At 41.9% G+C, this 18,069-nt stretch overlaps 1 protein-coding gene across 10 annotated transcripts in view; it reads left to right on the top strand.

The window, feature by feature from the left end:
* MRTFA (myocardin related transcription factor A) overlaps positions 1-18,069 on the top strand; it is a 224,305-nt gene that overhangs the window by 137,801 nt on the left and 68,435 nt on the right. The window contains exon 1 of one of the 10 annotated variants that reach the window (XM_019018439.4): positions 15,963-15,982. The exons of 8 other annotated variants lie outside the window; for them this stretch is intronic. In XM_019018439.4, coding sequence (XP_018873984.3) covers position 15,982 — 1 coding nt within the window. In that variant the 5' untranslated portion in view covers positions 15,963-15,981. One more of the 10 variants, XM_055374723.2, reaches the window with a different exon arrangement.

Here is an 18,069-nt window from a genome sequence, read left to right as displayed (position 1 = left end):
GAAAATGTAGAAGATACAGATAAACAAAAGGGAGAAAGAGAAAATAGATTGTTTTATTCCAACCACCCAGATGGTGACTGTGCTTCTACTCTCTCCTGTGCATATATAGAAACATGTATATGTATGTGTTACATAATTGTGTGAGGACAACAGCTCAAATTTACTGAGTGCTTATAGAATGGGCACTGTTTTAAGTCCTTTACTTAAAATGCATTTATTATGGATCTGAGGTGAAACTGTTACTTTCATTTGACAGATGAGGAAATGGAGGCGTAGAGATGTTAAATATCTCAAGGTCACAGCAGCTGGTAAGTGGTAGAGCCAAAATTTGAACCCAAGCAATCTAGCTGTAGAGCCTTATTATTGTTATTATTATTATTATTTTTTTTTTCTGAGACTGAGTCTCACTCTGTGGCCTGGGATGGAGTGCAGTGGTGCAATCTTGGCTCACTGCAACTTCCACCTCCCAGGTTCAAGTGCTTCTCCAGCCTCAGCCTCCCGATGTGCCACCACACCCGGCTAACTTTTATATTTTTAGTAGAGACCGAGTTTCACCATGTTGGTCAGGCTGGTCTCGAACTCCTGACTTCGTGATTTGCCCTCCTCAGCCTCCCAAGTGCTGGATTACAGGCATCAGCCACCGCACCCAGCCAGCCAGTGTACTTTTTTTTTTTTTTTTGAGATGGAGTCTCGCTCTATCGGCAGGCTGGAGTGCAGTGGCTTGATCTTGGCTCACTGCAACCTCCACCTCCCTGGTTCAAGCGACTCTCCTGCCTCAGCCTTTCAAGTAGCTGGGATTACAGGCGACCGCCACCACACTTGGCTAATTTTTATATTTTTAGTAGAGATAGTGTTACACCATGTTGGCCAGGCTGGTCTCAAACTCCTGACCTCAAGTGTTCCATTCACCTCGGCCTCCCAAAGTGCTGGGATATCAGGTGTGAGCCCCCACACCCAGCCCAGACGGCGTATTTTTTTTTTTTTTTGAGACGGAGTCTCGCTCTGTGGCCCAGGCTGGAGTGCAGTGGTGCAATCTCGGCTCACTGCAACCTCCACCTCCCAGGTTCAAGTGATCCTCCTGCCTCAGCCTCCCGAGTAGCTGGGACTACAGGCGCCCGCCACCACACCTGGCTAATTTTTTTTGTATTTTTTTTTTTAGTAGAGACAGGGTTTCACCGTGATCTCAAGACGGTGTACTTTTTAAAGTATTTATTTAATTTTTATTTTTAGTAGAGACGGGGTCTCACTGTATTGCCCAGGCTGGTCTTGAACTCCTGGGCTCAAGCAGTCCTCTCACCTCAGCCTCCCAAAGTGCTGGGATTACAGGCGTGAGCTACTGTGCTTTGCCAAGCCTGTACTCTTAACTATGCATAATATCTTGTAATCTGCTTTTAAAAAAAAAAAAAAAGTTGAGATCAGTTTATATGCAGTAATAGTCAGTTTTTTAGGGGTACAGTTCAGTGAGTTTTGCTAAAAGGTAAACCACCACCTTTTATCAAGACATATAGATTATTTCCATCACCTCCCAAAATTCCATCATGCCTCTTTGTAGAGTCTCCTTCCCTGTTTCCCAGCCCTTGGCAATCACTGATCTGATTGCTGCCTGTTGTTTTGCCTTGAAGCCTTCTGGCTTCTTTTAGCATAATAGTGCTTTTGAGGTTCATCAGTGTTGTTTCCTGTAACAATAGTTTATTGGGTTTCTAAAAATTGCTGAAGTAGTAGTCTGTTAAATGGGTGTACCATAATTTTTTTTTTTTTTTTTTTTTTAAAGACAGAGTCTGGCTCTGTTACCCAGGCTGGAGTGCAGTGGCATGATCTCGGCTCACTGCAGCCTTCGCCCCCTGGGCTCGAGTGATGCTCCTACCTTAGCCTCCTGAGTAGCTGGGATTACAGGTGCACACCAGTATACCTGGCTAATTTTTTAAGGTTTTTGTAGAGAAGAGGTCTCACTATATTGCCCTGGTTTGTCTTGAACTCCTTGGGTTCAAGTGATCCTCCTACCTTGACCTCCCAAACTGTTGGGATTACAGGCATGAGCCACCGCATCTGGCCTGTATATAATTTTTTATTCCATTCACAAGTTGAAGAACACTTTTTGGCAATCACAAATAAAGCTGCTATGAATATTCACATATAGCTCTTTTTTTTAACCTAGTAGTTTTAATGACATGTTAATTACAATTAATATAAAATAATAATATCTCCCTTTATTACTAAAGTCACATGAACTAAAAGGCATTTGAGTTTATTTTTATTTTAGAGACAATAGAAAAGCACTTACTTTTCCCTAAGCCAATAGATAAGAGCTCTTTCATATAATTTGGTAGTGAAATACCACACACACGTGACACATATAAACCATATAGGCATAGAGACACACAGAAATCTAAGATCTTTCATTTACCAGTTTTCAAATAGTTTCTCTCTCCCACTTTAGACTATCAATTTCGATTACCTGCTTCATTCCCCTGAAGAGTTGTTAGCTAGGCAACTCTAAATTCACATTTCCAAAGACACACTTCTTAGGTGAAACAAGGTAGACAATTTACATCAGGCACAGAACTGAGACCTAAACACTATTATCCAAAGACAATGTACAGTTCTTTATGTGGATGTATGTTTTCACTTCTGTTAGATAAATACTCAGGAATAGGATTACTGGGTTTTATGGTAAGTGTAAATTTAACTTTATAAGAAACTCCCAAACTGTTTTTCTACATAGCATTATCGTTTTCCATCCTCCTCAGTAATGTCTGGGAGTTCTAATTATTGCTGGTATTTGTATTCTGACAGTAGCCAAGTAACAATCTCCACATGTTCTTGCTGGAAAAATTGTTGCTTAAATTAGGGATTTCTCATGTAAATTTTTCCTCTTTCATTTTCCTTTTCCTTTTCTTTCCACTTTATAAATATTTATTGAGCAGTTTACAGTGCAAGGGATGGACGAGCATCAGTGATTTTACTCTCAAAGTGCCCCTGTTGGCCCTGTGAGTAGAGGTCATGGCAGATGATTGTGACACTTTTGATTCTTATACTTTACCTAGTTTCCTAGTGGAACAGATTGATCAGCATAGAGGTTTTCATTTTTGTGTCTCTATACTGCATGCCTCGCTTAGCTTTCAAGTGTGAGGAACCTTGTAGGGAGAAGAATATGGTGGCACATCTGGTTCCAGCTGTGCTGTCAGCCTTAATATCTTCCCCCTTCTGTTTAGGTGGAAATGCCAGTGTCATGGTGGCCTTTGTTTTCATAATCAGCTGGGTAGATTTTTCAGTTGTCTGTTAGTGTAGCTGTCCTGATTTCCTTCCTAATGATTTGAATGATGGGACTGTGACATACAAGGAGTAAAATCAAATGGTGAGGTAAGCTGAGGTCAACAAGATAAGGGTTTGAATCCCAAATTTTGGTGGGTTGTCACTATTGTGCCAAAATATTATCTCTGACTCTAGCCAGCATCTTAAGAGCCTATATTGTCTTTCTAAAGGAAAGGTCAAATATGTATTGAACTGTATCTTCTTTTACGTATTTTGTCAGCAAAGTGTTTACAAATTGGTGAGAAGTGTCCATTTGTTTTTTCATTCATTGAGTACACTTGCCAGTTAACCATTACGTTTATGGTTCCTACATCAGTACTGTGATAGGACTTTTTTCAAAGTAAATTCTTCCTGAGTTTTTCCTTTGGTACCTCCCCCCTCTGCTTTTTGGTATCTTTTATCTTCAAACATTTTAAAGATGAATGTGTCAAGTAAAATAGTGTTGTGTTATAGCTCCTTGTTCCACTTTGGGTGCAGGCTTTGTACAAGAAGGGAGGGAGGGCAAGAGAGAGAAGAGGGAACCTAGTCATGTGACACTGCTTGTCTGGCAGAAGCCTTTTGGTTCTGAGCAGAGAAACCAACTGTTTACTATTTTGGGTGAATGAGGTTGGTTGGTTGCTATGAGCATTTTCTCTAAGGGAACCCTCTCCTCTTCCAGCTCTACACATTGAAATCATCTCAGTCCTGCTTTTTGGCATTTGGGTAGAAGAGGGAGGTGTCTGCGTCTAGGCCCAGTGCTGACAGGAAGAAATGTTTTGCCAGTAGAGTTACTGATTCTGACCTTCTGCTGTCACTGCTTTTAATGCCCCGCTCCCTAAGTAAACTTGGGATCTAACTGTTCTTGCAACCCTTTCCACTGTAGAATGAAGTGCCCACTTTAACTTAAAGAGCAAGGCTAATCAGATCTTCGGCAATTAATAAATGGCCTCTTTAAGGAGAGAGGGAAGGAAGAGTGGTTTATTGCAGCATTGGCCTGTGGAGACTCGCATCTCCTCCAGCATGCTGGAGGAGAAGACCAAGATTCATCAGTCCACCTGCAGGATTCTGCCACTCTCGTGGATTGTCCTGAAGCCGAGAAAGGACAGCTATTACTCAGCAGTGTGCCTGACCCATTATCACAGTTTGCGGGAAGGTTCGAGTATTTGTGCCTTTGGGATTTGCATGCTTTTGTTTCCTTTCAAACTTAACTGCTGTCTTTTATCCCAGTCCTATTTCTCTGTAGCCATCCAAGCTTTGACTTTGGGTGGTTTATTCTCCCAGGATTTGTATTAAAGTTTGTTGAGCACCCAACAAATAGATAACTGAACATAGTACTGTAGGGTGCATTTCATGACCTGGTGGAACAGTGATTAGGATGTTTCACTTTCTTACTCCTTTTTTCCCCACCGTGCAGAGCTCATATAGCCAAGCCTAGATTGTGGAATAAGGGAAGAAAAAACTTTTCTTTAATAGGGCGGAATTATTCTTTATGTGGGTCAGATTCAATGTTTTATCCATAAAATGTACTTTGGCCTTAGGTACTATACAAATGGGAGCTATTGATGATCATTTTGGTTTCTTCTGTCTGTTGAATACTTGAAAGTAGATAGATAACCCTTTAAGGTTTATAACACTAAGACATCATAATTTAAAATAAAATAACACTTGGGAGGCTTTTTACTTGTATTGCATCTTAGTTTTGCTTAGGGTGAACAATTTGGACTGGTCTTATCAATATTAAAAGAGTTTGCCTATGTGAACAGCCTTCTTTCATAGTCTTGGTTTTTTTTTGTTTTTTTTTTTTAAGACAGGGTTTCACTCCTGTGGCCCAGGCTGGAGTACAGTGGCTCAATCATGGCTCACTGCAACCTCCACCTCCTGGGCCCAAGTGATTCTCCAGCCTCAGCCTCCTGAGTAGCTGGGACTACAGGCGTGCACCACTGCACCCGGCTAATTTTTATATTTTTTGTAGAGACGGGGTTTTGCCATTTTGGCCATGCTGGTCTTGAACCCCTGGCCTTAAGCGATCCTCCCGCCTCATCCTCCCAAAGTGCTGGGATTACAGGCGTGAGCCACCGTGCTCGGCTTCATTCATAGTCTTATACTGCAGGAAAAGAAAATCCTTTGGGAGTAGAATGGACACATTTGAGTTATTTAGGAAAGTTCACTTTTAAATTTGAGGAAAATTCTTTCAGAAGAGTTCTAGGTTATGAAAAAAACGACAATAGGAGCTTTATCCAAATCCTGTCAAATATGAATAAAAGAGAATTGTCAATATTTTCTTCTCCTATCTTGGAAACCCTAATTATCTACTATCAGAATTTATATACAATGTATAATAATTATGTAAATGCTACTTTTCTAAAAACTTAGACATTTCTTTTGAGTTTTCCAGATTTCTTTGGGATTTTAATAATTTTAACAGGATGATTTGAGCCTGTGGAGTCAGCAATGAATGGACACATCAAAGACGAGATGGAGTGATTATCAGTGCCCAGTTTGCAGAGAGAATTTTTTTTTCTTTTCTTTTCTTTTTTTTTTTTTTGAGATGGAATCTCACTCTGTCGCCCAGGCTGGAGTGCAGTGGCGCGATCCCTGCTCACTGCAAGCTCCGCCTCCTGGGTTAATACCATTCTCCTGCTTCAGCCTCCCGAGTAGCTGGGACTACAGGTACCCACCATCATGCCCAGGTAGTTTTTTGTATTTTTAGCAGAGATAGGGTTTCACGTATTAGCCAGGATGGTCTTGATCTCCTGACCTCATGATCCGCCGGCCTTGGCCTCCCAAAGTGCTAGGATTACAGGCGTGAGCCATCGCGCCCAGCTGAGAATAGTTTTAAGAATTGGTTGAGAGGCAGTTGCTTTTTCTTTGAATATCTAGAACTGTTCTGGACTAACATCAAAGAAACACCATGGCAACATTAAAGGGAAGATTATTTGAGAGGCAGGGGGATAGTATGGCTTAGGACTTGGGCTGCTACCTTTGACTTTGTAATCCAAAAGATTGTAATGTTCCAGATTTTCAATCTGATCATTAAAAATATCTGTGTTACATGCAAAAAAACCTATAGGCAATAGAGATTCAGGCTTGTGATAAGTAGGATCAGAATGGTAATTTTAGATAACTACCCTAAGCAATTAACTACACTTTTCTGATTTTTTTTTTTTTGCGACAGAGTTGTGCTTTGTCTCCCAGACTGGAGTGCAGTGGCGCGATCTCTGCCCACTGCAACCTCTGCCTTCAAGTGATTCTCTTGCCTCAGCCTCCCCAGTAGCAGGGATTACAGGTGCCCGCCACCACACCTGGCTAATTTTTGAATTTTTAATAGAGACAGGGTTTCACCATGTTAGCCAGGCTGGTCTCAAACTCCTGACCTCAAGTGATCCACTCGCCTTGGCTTCCCAGAGTGCTGGGATTATAGGAGTGAGCCACCATGCCCGGCTACTTTGCTGATTTTATAGCGTGCTTAGAACCTTTCATTTAGAATTCTGTATATTGACTCAGTCTTGAAAGGACTCAAATTTTGGGCTGGGTGCAGTGGCTCATGCCTGTAATCCCAACACTTGGGGAGGCTGAGTCTGGGAGGGTCACTTTAGCCCAGGATTTCGAGACCAGGCTGGGCTTCAAAGTGAGACCCTGTCTCTACAAAAAAAAAAAAATGAAAAAATTAGCTGGGCATGGTGGTACACACCTGTGGTCCCAGCTACACAGGAGGCTGAGGCTGGAGGATTGCTTGAACCCAGGAGGTAGAAGCTATAGTGAACCATGTTCACGCCACTGCACTCCAGCCTGGGCGACAGAACGAGACTCTGTCTCCATAAAAAAAAAAAAAAAAAATTCAAATTATGTCTTCTACAGATACACATTATTTTTTTAATTGCTGTCATTTTGTAAACTGCACGAGAGAAACAGATTTTGCCTCAAATGGTAAAAGTATTAAGAATATCTGATGTCCCTGCTTTTGGGCTGAAGCAGGTGTTCGAGGGACAAAGATTCCTTGTAATACCCAAAGATACCCAGTGAAAATGATTGTGTCTTGTGTTTTATTATTATAAATTCTTAATATTTTCTTTTTTATAGCTTTATTTTCCTTATTAATAGACTATGGCATCAATCACATCTGCATGAATTTTTTTTCAGGACTGAGCCATCATGAAACGTTGGTGTTTTATGATTTTATACAACCTCTGATACAATGTGAATGATGTTAGATCTATGAAAGATCTAACATCAATCAGTATTGCTATTGATATAACACAATATGTTAGCCACAAGCCAAATGTACCCATTGAGATTTGAAATGTGGCTAAAGCAGTGAGGAGCTGAATTATTATTACTTTTTTTGAGACGGAGTTTTGCTCTTGTTGCCCAGGCTGGAGTGCAGTGGCGCCATCTTGGCTCACTGCAACTTCCATCTCCAGGGTTTAAGTGATTCTCCTGCCTCAGCTTCCTGAGTAGCTGGGATTACAGGCGCCCACCACCATGCCTGGCTAATTTTTCGTATTTTTAGTAGAGACAGGGTTTCACCACGTTAGCCAGGCTGGTCTCGAACTCCTGACCTCAGTTGATCCGCCCGCCTTGGCCTCCCAAAGAGCTGGGAGGATTACAGGCATGAGCCACTGCACCCGGCTGAATTTTTAATTTAATTAAAAAAAAAGAGAGAGATGGGGTCTCACCGTGTCGCCCAGGCTGGACTCAAACTCTGGGCTCAATTCTGTCAGCCTCCCCAAGTAGCTGGCACATGTGCTGCTAATTTTATTTGATTTTAATTAAATTTAAATAGCATGTGTGGCTAGTGGCTGCCATATCTGATAGCACAGTTCTAGACCCTTCACAGTCTGACCCTAGTCAGCCTTCCTTCTGTTACTCTTTTTCACAAACGTAATGCTCCAGCTAAACTGGGGAGTGTTGGCTGTGACCTTAACCTTGTAGATTTCCTACCTCCAAGTCCTAGCTCATGTTGTTCATCTCTAGTTTATGAAGGCCTTCAGATAGCTTATATGCTGTTGCCCTGTGAAGCTTACCTAATCCCTTTTGTACTCTAGTAATGTATTATCTGCAAACTCTTAAAGCACTTGTAACGCTGTCTCTGATTGTAGTGATTTGTTTTTCATTTCTCATATTCTCTATTATATTTATAGATTCCTCAAGGGGCTTATGTGGTTTTGATGGTTGTATGTGTGTGATAGGTTTAAGTTTTTCTCTCTTCTTTTTTTCTCCACGGTGTCTAGCAAAGCATTTTTATACATGGTAGGTGGTTCATATGCATTAGGTGAGTTAATCTACTGAGATTGCTGATTGTTACTGTGCTTTCTGGCACTAGAGGGCAGTATCATATCCATAAGCAAAATGAGGTATTTATCCCAAAGTGACAGATACATTTTGAGCACTCTGTCCTAATTCAGTTTTATTCAGTCTCATTAATGATTCTGGCCTCCAGAAGGAACTCACATCTGTTCATTGTCAGTGATATTAATAAATAACATTTTTCTATAAATATCTTGATTAGATTCAGTGTATGTTGGACCAGGAGATAGTGAGATTCTTTCTGAGAAGAAACTTGGTACATCTGAGAAACACCAGTCAAGGCATTAGGTGTCAGGGATTAATTCCTTGAGGGCAGAAGCCTTTTTGTGGTAGGCAGCTAATATCCCAGTAGTGGTCTGGTAGTCAAGAACCCAAAGTTCTTGGTTTGATCTTGCCAATGGTGAACTTGGCTAAGTTGCTCTAAGCTTGGCACACTAGTTCTTCTCATTGTGTAGTAGTGGGTATAATGAGTAATGACTGCAGTTCTGGCTCATAGGGTCAAATGAGATATGTATGAAAGTAGCTTTGTAAAGTATTATATAAATGTATAGTGGTGTTTTCCTTCTCAGTTCCTATGTCATTCTTAGTACCAATGCATACACAAAATAAGTGATTACTTATAAATATTTATGACATTAATTTGAAAATTTTAGGTAAGGGATATACTGTGGTAAAGGCTGTACTCACCAAGGCTGCATACATTGAGAAGTTATTATAGTCACAATAGTGGTTAACATATATCCTGTCCTTAGATGTTATTTAGCCTCAGAGTGAACTGTGATACACACACAAACACACACAAGTATATATGAAGTTTACACTCTTTTGTTAGTCTCTTGTGTAGTGAATTTATTTTTGTACACCTGCTACCCTTCTTTTTTGTTTGTTTTTGTTTTTTGAGATGGTCTCGCTTTGTCACCCAGGCTGGATTGCAGTGATGCAACCTTGGCCCACTGCAGCCTTGACCCCCTAGGCTCAAGTGATCCTCCCGCCTTAGTCCCCCAAGTAGCTGGGACCACAGGCAAGTGCCACCATGCCCAGCTAATTTTTTTGTAGAGATGGGGTTTTGCCACGTTGCCCAGGCTGTCTGAGATCAAGTGATCCACCAGCCTCAGCCTCCCAAAGTGCTAGGATTAGAGGCGTGAGCCACACTGCACCCGGGTCCCTGTACCCTTCTTAATACGAACTTAAAGTGTTCGTAATGAGCCAACCGTTGTAAGGTTTTTGGACTTCTTATAGAAAGCCAGATTCAAATACAGTTATTTAGACAAAAATGGCTTAGTATGGAAATATGCATGAGCATATTTTCCTGCCAGATTTGTGGTTAGAAAAGAAGCAAGTTTTCCTCCTAGAGTGGAAGGAAGAAAAAAACAATAAAGAAAAGAAGCAAGGTATTCAAGAAGAAGGTAGTATAGTGGTAGCTTTTTGTTGAGACCAGTCACCAGCCTGGAACTTTCTTTAGTAAATAATTAGATTCATTGAATAAAATGTTCAACCAAGCTTGATGCAATCTCATAGTTACAAAACACTCTTGCCAAAGAAAGTTGCAGTCTTAATATCCGTAATCGAATCATTTCCTGTTCGGGCTTGCAGGTGGGGAACGATCTGAAACTGCAGTCCTATAAGATTAGTTATAAAGAAAACGCCTTGGTGGGAGAAGCCTTGATGATAATATTGAATAGACAGCCTAACAAGTGTGGGGATGAAGAAGGTACACCAGGATCCTGGGACTAACCAGATTTTAAGGCGTAAGTCAGGATCTGCAAGCCCACTCCCTTGGGGTGATCTGAATAAAGCTGCTCTAGGGCATTCAGGTATGTGCTGAACACACTCGGGCAGTGGGCCAGGCAGATGGCTCATTCCTGCACCGACCTTCGAAGGCCTGCCAGGTTGAAAAGCTACCACTGGGGAGGCATGGCTGTGCTCTAGCAAGAACAAGAACGTGCATTTCATGTAGCATTTGGTCCTTCCCAGTTGAGGGAGATGCCTTAGGACTAGGTTAATCTCTGAGTCCACTTAGGGCTTGGGATGTATTCTCACAGCCCTTGCTCCTCCTCCATCTTAGAGTTTATTTTTACCATCATTGCAACCTCCTCTAAGTGATTCTTCCAGACCCATAGTTAGCCTTTGAGATTCCGCAATTCTCCTCCCTACTCTTCCCCACCTTGTCTTCATTGAGACCCACATTTTTAGGTTTGACTGAACCTTCCATCTAGGAATAGGTAGGAAGCTAAGCAGTTTAGGCCGCATTCATGTATCCTGTCATTTGCTTCACTGCATCTTCTTGGCTGTGGTAAAGGAAATTTAGGTGTGATACACTCCTTAGGCTTCACTGCCCTGCCCCCCTTTCCTTTTGCCCTTTTGATTTTTTTTAATCTGATACTCAGGATCTCCTTCCCCCTTCACACACCATTGGAGTCTCCTAAGCTATTTCTGTCAGTTTAATGATCCCCAGCTGTTGCCACAGTTCGGGCTGTTTTCATGCCCAGGAGAAGCATCGAAGAGGCAGAGGAAAAGGGGTCTTGTTTGTTGTCTGTCCCACAGTGTGTAAAACAAATCAAATTCATTTTTCTGAAACTACCAGTGAGATTTCTTAGGGATGGATGTTAATACTGGGATGATTTGAAAATCACAGGAGGAAAAGTACATGGTAGTATCAGGGACATTTTTAAAATAAGCATTCTGCTGATAGGTGTGGCACTCTGCATCACTCAGAATTATGCTAGAAAATTGAGGTATGTGGTATGGAGGAATTATTTGATCACTCTGCATTCTTTTAGGTTTTTTTTTTTTTTTTTTTTGAGACGGAGTCTCACTATGTTGCCAGGCTGGAGTGCAGTGGCGCAATCTCTGCTCACTGCAACCTCCTACTCCCAGATGCAAGCGATTCTCCTGCCTCAGCCTCCCGAGTAGCTGGGATTTACAGGCACGTGCCACCATGCCCAGCTAATCTTTGTATTTTTAGTAGAGACGGGGTTTCACCATGTTGGCCAGGATGGTCTCGATCTCCTGACCTCGTGATCTGCCTGCGTCGGCCTCCTAAAGTGCTGGGATTACAGGTGTGAGCCACCGCACCCGCCTCTACTTTTAGATTTTGAGCTGAATTTCCCTTCTACTCATGTATGTTGAAGGAGTATCTAAATTAAAAGAATTCTGTATAGGAAATATATGGAAATTGTTTCTGAAGTATCCAGAAAAGGCATTTATTTAAGTTCTGGTTTAACTTAATGCAGGTTTGTTTCGTAAAATTTTGTGCAAAACCTGCAGTAATGAAATGTTCCATTTGCAAATTCAACCACACAGACTTCAGGAAATACAAAGTTGCGGTACTTATAACATGAACTCTTCTGCAGTTACACATACCTTTGCTTTTGAACAGTCTTTACTAAACCTGGGGGATGTGGAGTGGGAAAATCCTACAGTAGTTAAATGGGCTCCTAATGTATTATAATGATCTGGCTTCTCCTTTATGTGTTTGATCTTGAGAATTTTAACCCATTCCAACAAGTTTAGCTGATTTGTAGCTTTTACGCTCAGACACTACATGAAGTTTAATTTTATGGATTTCATTCTTCCACAAAGAAGACAAATTTTGCTGCAGACTTTATCAAATTTTATTTTTAAATTTTTATCTTTTTGAGTCAAATAGCTAAAATTTTACATCATTTAGGACTTAAGAGTGAGAAGTTACTGTTTTTTCTCTTTATCCATAGAAAACTTGATACATAAACATTTGAATAAGCTTCAGATTGTTTGTCTATCTAATTATCTATCTATCTATAACCCAACCCATATGGTCTAATTTTTAATCACCTTTCTATTCCCTACTGCTTCCCATAGAAAGGGCCAGGTGTAGTGCCTCATGCCCAATCCCAGCAAAGCCTGTAATCCCAACATTTTGGGAGGTTGAGGTGAGCGGATCACTTGAGTCCAGGAGTTTGAGACCAGCCTGAGCAACATGGTGAAACACTATCTCTACAAAAACAAACCCCAAAAAAGCAAAAATTGGTCAAGCGTGCTATTGTGCGTCTGTAGTCCCGATTACTCAGGAGGCTGAGGTGGGAGGACTGATTGAGGCCGGGAGGTCAAGGCTGCAGTGAGCCATGATTGCACCACTGTACTCCATCCTGGCGACAGAATGAGACCTATCTTTTTATTTTAATTTTAATTTTTTTTTTTTTTTTTTTTTATTGAGACAGAGTCTCACTCTGTCACCCAGGCTGAAGTGCAGTGGCATTATCTTGGCTCACTGCAAGCTCTGCCTCCTGGGTTCATGCCATTCTCCTGCCTCAGCCTCCCGAGTAGCTGGGACTACAGGCGCCCCCCACCACACCTGGCTACTTTTTTGTATTTTTAGTAGAGACGGGGTTTCACCATGTTAGCCAGGATGGTCTTGATCTCCTGACCTCGTGATCCACTCGCCTCGGCCTCCCAAAGTGCTGGGATTACAGGCGTGAGCCATTGTGCCTGGCCGAGACCCTATCTTAAAAAAAAAAAAAAAAAAAAAATTACTTTAGGTCTGTCATAGTAGCTCACGCCTGTGATGCCAGCACTTTGGGAGACTGAAGCAGGAGGATTGCTTGAGACCAGGAGTTTGAAACCAACCTGGGCAATATAGTGAGACCCCATCTCTACAAAAAATTTTTTAAAAAATTAGCCAGACATGGTGGAGAGCGCCTGCAGTCCTAGCTATTTGGGAGGCTGAGGTGGAAGAATCACTTGAGCCCAGAAGTTTGAGATTACAGTGAGCTGTGATCCTGCACCACTGCATTCCAGCCTCGGCAAGAGAGTGAGATCCTGTCTCTGTGTTTTGTTTTTTTGAGACGGGCTCACTCTTGTTCAGGCTGGAGTGCAGTGGCACAGTGGTGGCTCACTGCAGTCTGGGTCAACAGGCATACACTACAGGCACACACAACCAGATGTTGTCTCCCTGTGTTGCCCAGGTTGGTCTCCAACTCCAGCTCTCAAGTAATCCTCCCACCTTGACCCCCACAAAGTGCTGGGATTATAGGCACAACCCACTGTCCCTGGCCTAATTTAATTTTAAGGAAAACAATTTTTTGTCACTTTTGGTTTGCTCTAGAATGACTACCCTATTCCAAGTTTTGAATCTGTACAACAAAGTTGGGTGCAGAATGTCAGCATCAGTGATACCAGCAGGGATTAGCAAATGAGATTCAAGGCTGCCCATATTTTCTCGGTGAATGGGCAGAACTAATGCAATAAGGAAAATGCTGTTCTTGGTGCCTTTAACTTTGGAAGGGAGTGTTCAGATGGCCCTACCTAAAAGTGCTAAAGGAAGCACATTCCCAGTTTATCTCCACCCTGTTCAGGCATCTAGGTGCAAGTACATGCTATGCCCAGATCTTACATGATGGAGTTGGTTGCACATTGCTTTATAGATCCTCAGGAAAGAGACTGATGACATTGAAGTAATTGGCACTTTGAGATCTGTTTGCCACAATTAGAATAGGAGGTCACATCAAGGGGGGAGATGAGCAGCTACCCAAAATGAAGTGGTGAGCTTCAGATTTTTGAGGATGTGGGGAATAATTTTTATTTATTTATAATTATTAATATTTTTGTTATGACTGTGGCATAAATGTGATATAGTAGAAAAAGCACAAGCTTTGATATCAGGCCAACCTGTGTTTGAACTCTGGCTCTACCTGTTACCACCTGTGCAGCTTCTTCATCTATGAGATAGACAGTACATATCTCAAATAGCCATTGAGATGAAATGAGTCACCGTAGTAGTACTTCTACCCAGTGACAACACAATGTAAGAGCTAAACACATTAGAGTCCTCATTTCTTTCTTTTTTTTTTTTTTGAAATGGAGTCTCGCTGTGTCACCCAGGCTGGAGTGCAGTGGTGCGATCTCGGCTCACTGCACTCTGTGCCTCCCGGGTTCCAGCGATTCTCCTGCCTCAGCCTCCCGAGTAGCTGGGACTACAGGTGCCCACCACCACGCCCAGCTAACTTTTTGTATATTTAGTAGAGGCGGGGTTTCACCATGTTAGCCAGGATGGTCTCGATCTCCTGACCTTGTGATCTGCCTGTCTTGGCCTCCCAAAGTGCTGGGATTACAGGCGTGAGCCACCGTGCCTGGTCAGAGTCCTCATTTCTTCTATTTTAGTTTTCTTTTCAAGGCAAGCCTTTTCTCAGTGCCTTTGCACTTGCAATTTCTTATGTCTGGAACACTCTCCAGATCATTTTTATGGTTTGTCATATTATTTAGGGTTCTGTCCAAGAGTCATCTGTCTCTTCAAAAGGGCCTTCTCTGTGTACCCTATCTAAAATTATCACCACCCCTGTCACTCTCTGTTCTCTTGTTCTACTATATTTTTCTTCACATAATGTACTCCCTGAAATTATAATATGTACACCTTATTTATTATGTTTTCACTGCTAGAGCATATGTTCTATGAGGGCAGGGACCTCATCTGTCCGTGTTGTTGTTTTATCACCTATAAATATTGACCTTATCTGTTCATGTTGTTTTATCACCTATAAGTATCACCTATACATATTAGTTCAATAAATGAATGAACGAGCCAACTGACAATCTTCCTAGTGCCTGAAAAGAACCTGTGGCCGAATGCAGGAAGGAAGTTGTACCAGGAAGCAAATGCTCTCTGCTTTTGTGGAGTGGATGTTCCCACACTGAGAACCAGATAGGCAGTAGTCCTGTGACGTCCTCTTACATCCTTTTAGACTTCTTCCTGTCTCTCTGTCTGGGAAGAGCCCCTTTGACCTTTATTTAGTATTTGTTGTTATTTTTTGAGACAGGGTCTCACCCTGTTGCCCAGGCTAGACTGCAGTGGCATAATCGTGGCTCACTGCAGCCTCAACTCCTCAGCTTCTGGAGCAGCTAGGACTACAGGCAAGGGCTACTACGCCTGGCTAATTTTTTAAAAAAATTATTTTTTGTAGAAACGGGGGTCTCCCTGTGTTGCTCAGAAAAGTCTTGAACTCTGGCCGGGCATGTTGGCTCATGCCTGTAATCCCAGATACTCGGGAGGCTGAGGAAGAAGAATCGCTTGAACCCGGGAGGCAGAGGTTGCAGTGAGCGGAGATTGTGCCACTGCACTCCAGCCTGGTGACAGAGCAAGACTGTGTCTCAAAAAAAAAAAAAAAAAAGTCTTGAACTCCTGGGCGTGATCCTCCCACCTTGGCCTCCCAAAGTGCAGGGATTACAGGTGCGAACCATCATGCCCAGCCTGAATAACCTTTAGATGTGACCACCGTTATCCTGCTAAAATCTCGATTCCTTTTGGAATTAGAACATAAGCATTGTTTTCAGTCTCCAGAGTTACTACTGTGTCATATACTCTACATGTTCCATACTATTCACTGAAATCACCTGGATTTTCCCCTAGTTAGTAAGTATGTAGATCACTTTTTTCCATCCATATCAGCATGTCATGCTGATAACACTATCAATATAGTGTCATTTTAAAACAGAGGAGTGGAGGTGCAGTGTTTCATCATGACTGTAATCCCAGGAATTTGGGAGGCCAAGGTAGGAGGATAACTGGAGGCCAGGAATTCAAGGCCAGCCTGGGCAACAATGCAGGACCCCATCTTGACAAAACATAAAAAAAAAAAATAAACATACAGAGAACTGGTGTGTTTTATGAGAAAAGAGACGTGGTTGAAGATTCAGGCTATACATTCAGACAGAGCTGGGTTCCAATTTCTGCTGTACCTTTTACTTTATGACCTTGAGCAAGTTGCTTAATCGGTCTAAACCTCAATTTCCTCATCTACAAAATGGTATAACAGTTGTATCGTCTGCATAGCTTTGTTGTGAGAATTAAATAAGATGATGCATGCATGTTTACACCATTTTATAAGTTATTACACAATATAGAGACCTTTCACTTGCATATTTTAATACCTTAAGTTAGATTTTCATAAGCTTATTCTTTGAAAGTTACCTGGTTAGATGTATAAGTTGCCCAGGTTTACCAGCCCAGGAACCTACTTCATTAATCAAGAGCCTTCATCCTTGACAGTATTCAGATTAAATAGAAGATATCTATTATATTTTGGTATTATAAGAGTATTCCTTATCAGAAATGTTTGAGACTACAGGTGTTTTGCATTTTGGATTTCTTTCAGATTTTGGAATATTTGCATTATATATTTGCTAGTTGAACATCCAAATCTGAAATCTGACATGCTCCATTGAGCATTTCCTTTGAGCACCATGTTGATTTACAGGAATCATTTATAGGAATTGATAATTTCTTTCTCTCCAAGAGATGGCAGCATTTCAGTTTGAAAAACCTGACATTTGTTGTGTTTCATAATTGATTCATCAATTTTTCTAAAGGTAGAGGCAAATCCATGTTTTTTATTTTATTTTATTTTTTTAGGAGCAGAGGTTTAATAGGCAGAAGAAAGGGAAAGGAAAACAGCTCTCTCTCGTGAGAAAGAGGGGACTTGCGAGAGGAAAGGCTGGCCAGCAGCAGCGGATGCCCCAGATTTTATAGTCGGGTGTGAGGAGGTGGTGTCTGATTTACATAGGGCTCACAGATTGATTTGATCAGGTGTGATGTTTACATAGTGAGTGGGGAAGGCTGGTTGCCCCACCCTAATCTTACTATGCAAATGCATTCTCCCCTTAGCTGGCGCCATCTTGTCTGCTCCTTACTGTATATGTGGCTGGCAGAGAAGGGAAGGTGGAGCCTTCATTTTGAACGTGATTAGTTCCAGGTAGTTCTTTCCTGCTGGCATTCACCTGTGCAAGCGCTCAGCTTGCTTATCTATTTCAGCAGCTCAACTTTACAGGCTGCTCTTTGTTAGAAAATGATTTGGGGCTGCTTTTCATTAAAAAGGAAAACCTTACTGAGGACTTCCATACCCTCCCTATCTGCCTAAGTAATTTCTTAACTCCTGTATCATTCACTCCTCTGGAATGGTAATGCTAACTGCTGTTAGGGGGTGTTGGACAACTCTTTCTGGCTCCTTCCTGCTGAAAAGGGGCATTGTGTGTGGAACAGCAGCTAGGGCTCCTCCTGGGGTCAATCTAAGGGTCTTCAGATGAAAGGTGTGTCCATGTGTGGTTCGGTGTACAGCACCATTTGGAGTTTGATTGCTGTCGGAGCCATTCCGATGGGTTGTAACACTGGTTTGCCTCCACCAGATGTTGCATGTTGTAACAATGAATGTTGTACCTTGGTATCCCAGACGAGGTCCCCAGTATGAAGTGGCTGTGTTGTCTGGGGTAAATACTTGAGATTCGTCGTCTCACGCCAAGAAAATTTAGGACATGGACACATACTAGGAGTTTAGGAGTGGAGGTTTCATAGGCAAAAGAAAGAGAAGGAAAGAGAAAGGAAAACAGTTTGCTCTCTAGTGAGAGAGAGGGGACTTCCAAGAGGAAAAGGCCCTCCGTGGGTTTTGAAAATAAACTTTATTTGAGAATGATTTTAGACTTAGAAGAAAGTTACAAAGATAGTAC

The sequence above is a fragment of the Gorilla gorilla genome, chromosome 23, assembly GCF_029281585.2.
Source record: "Gorilla gorilla gorilla isolate KB3781 chromosome 23, NHGRI_mGorGor1-v2.1_pri, whole genome shotgun sequence".
Classification (NCBI taxonomy): Eukaryota; Metazoa; Chordata; class Mammalia; order Primates; family Hominidae; genus Gorilla; species Gorilla gorilla.
This window is presented reverse-complemented; position numbering and strand designations above follow the sequence as displayed.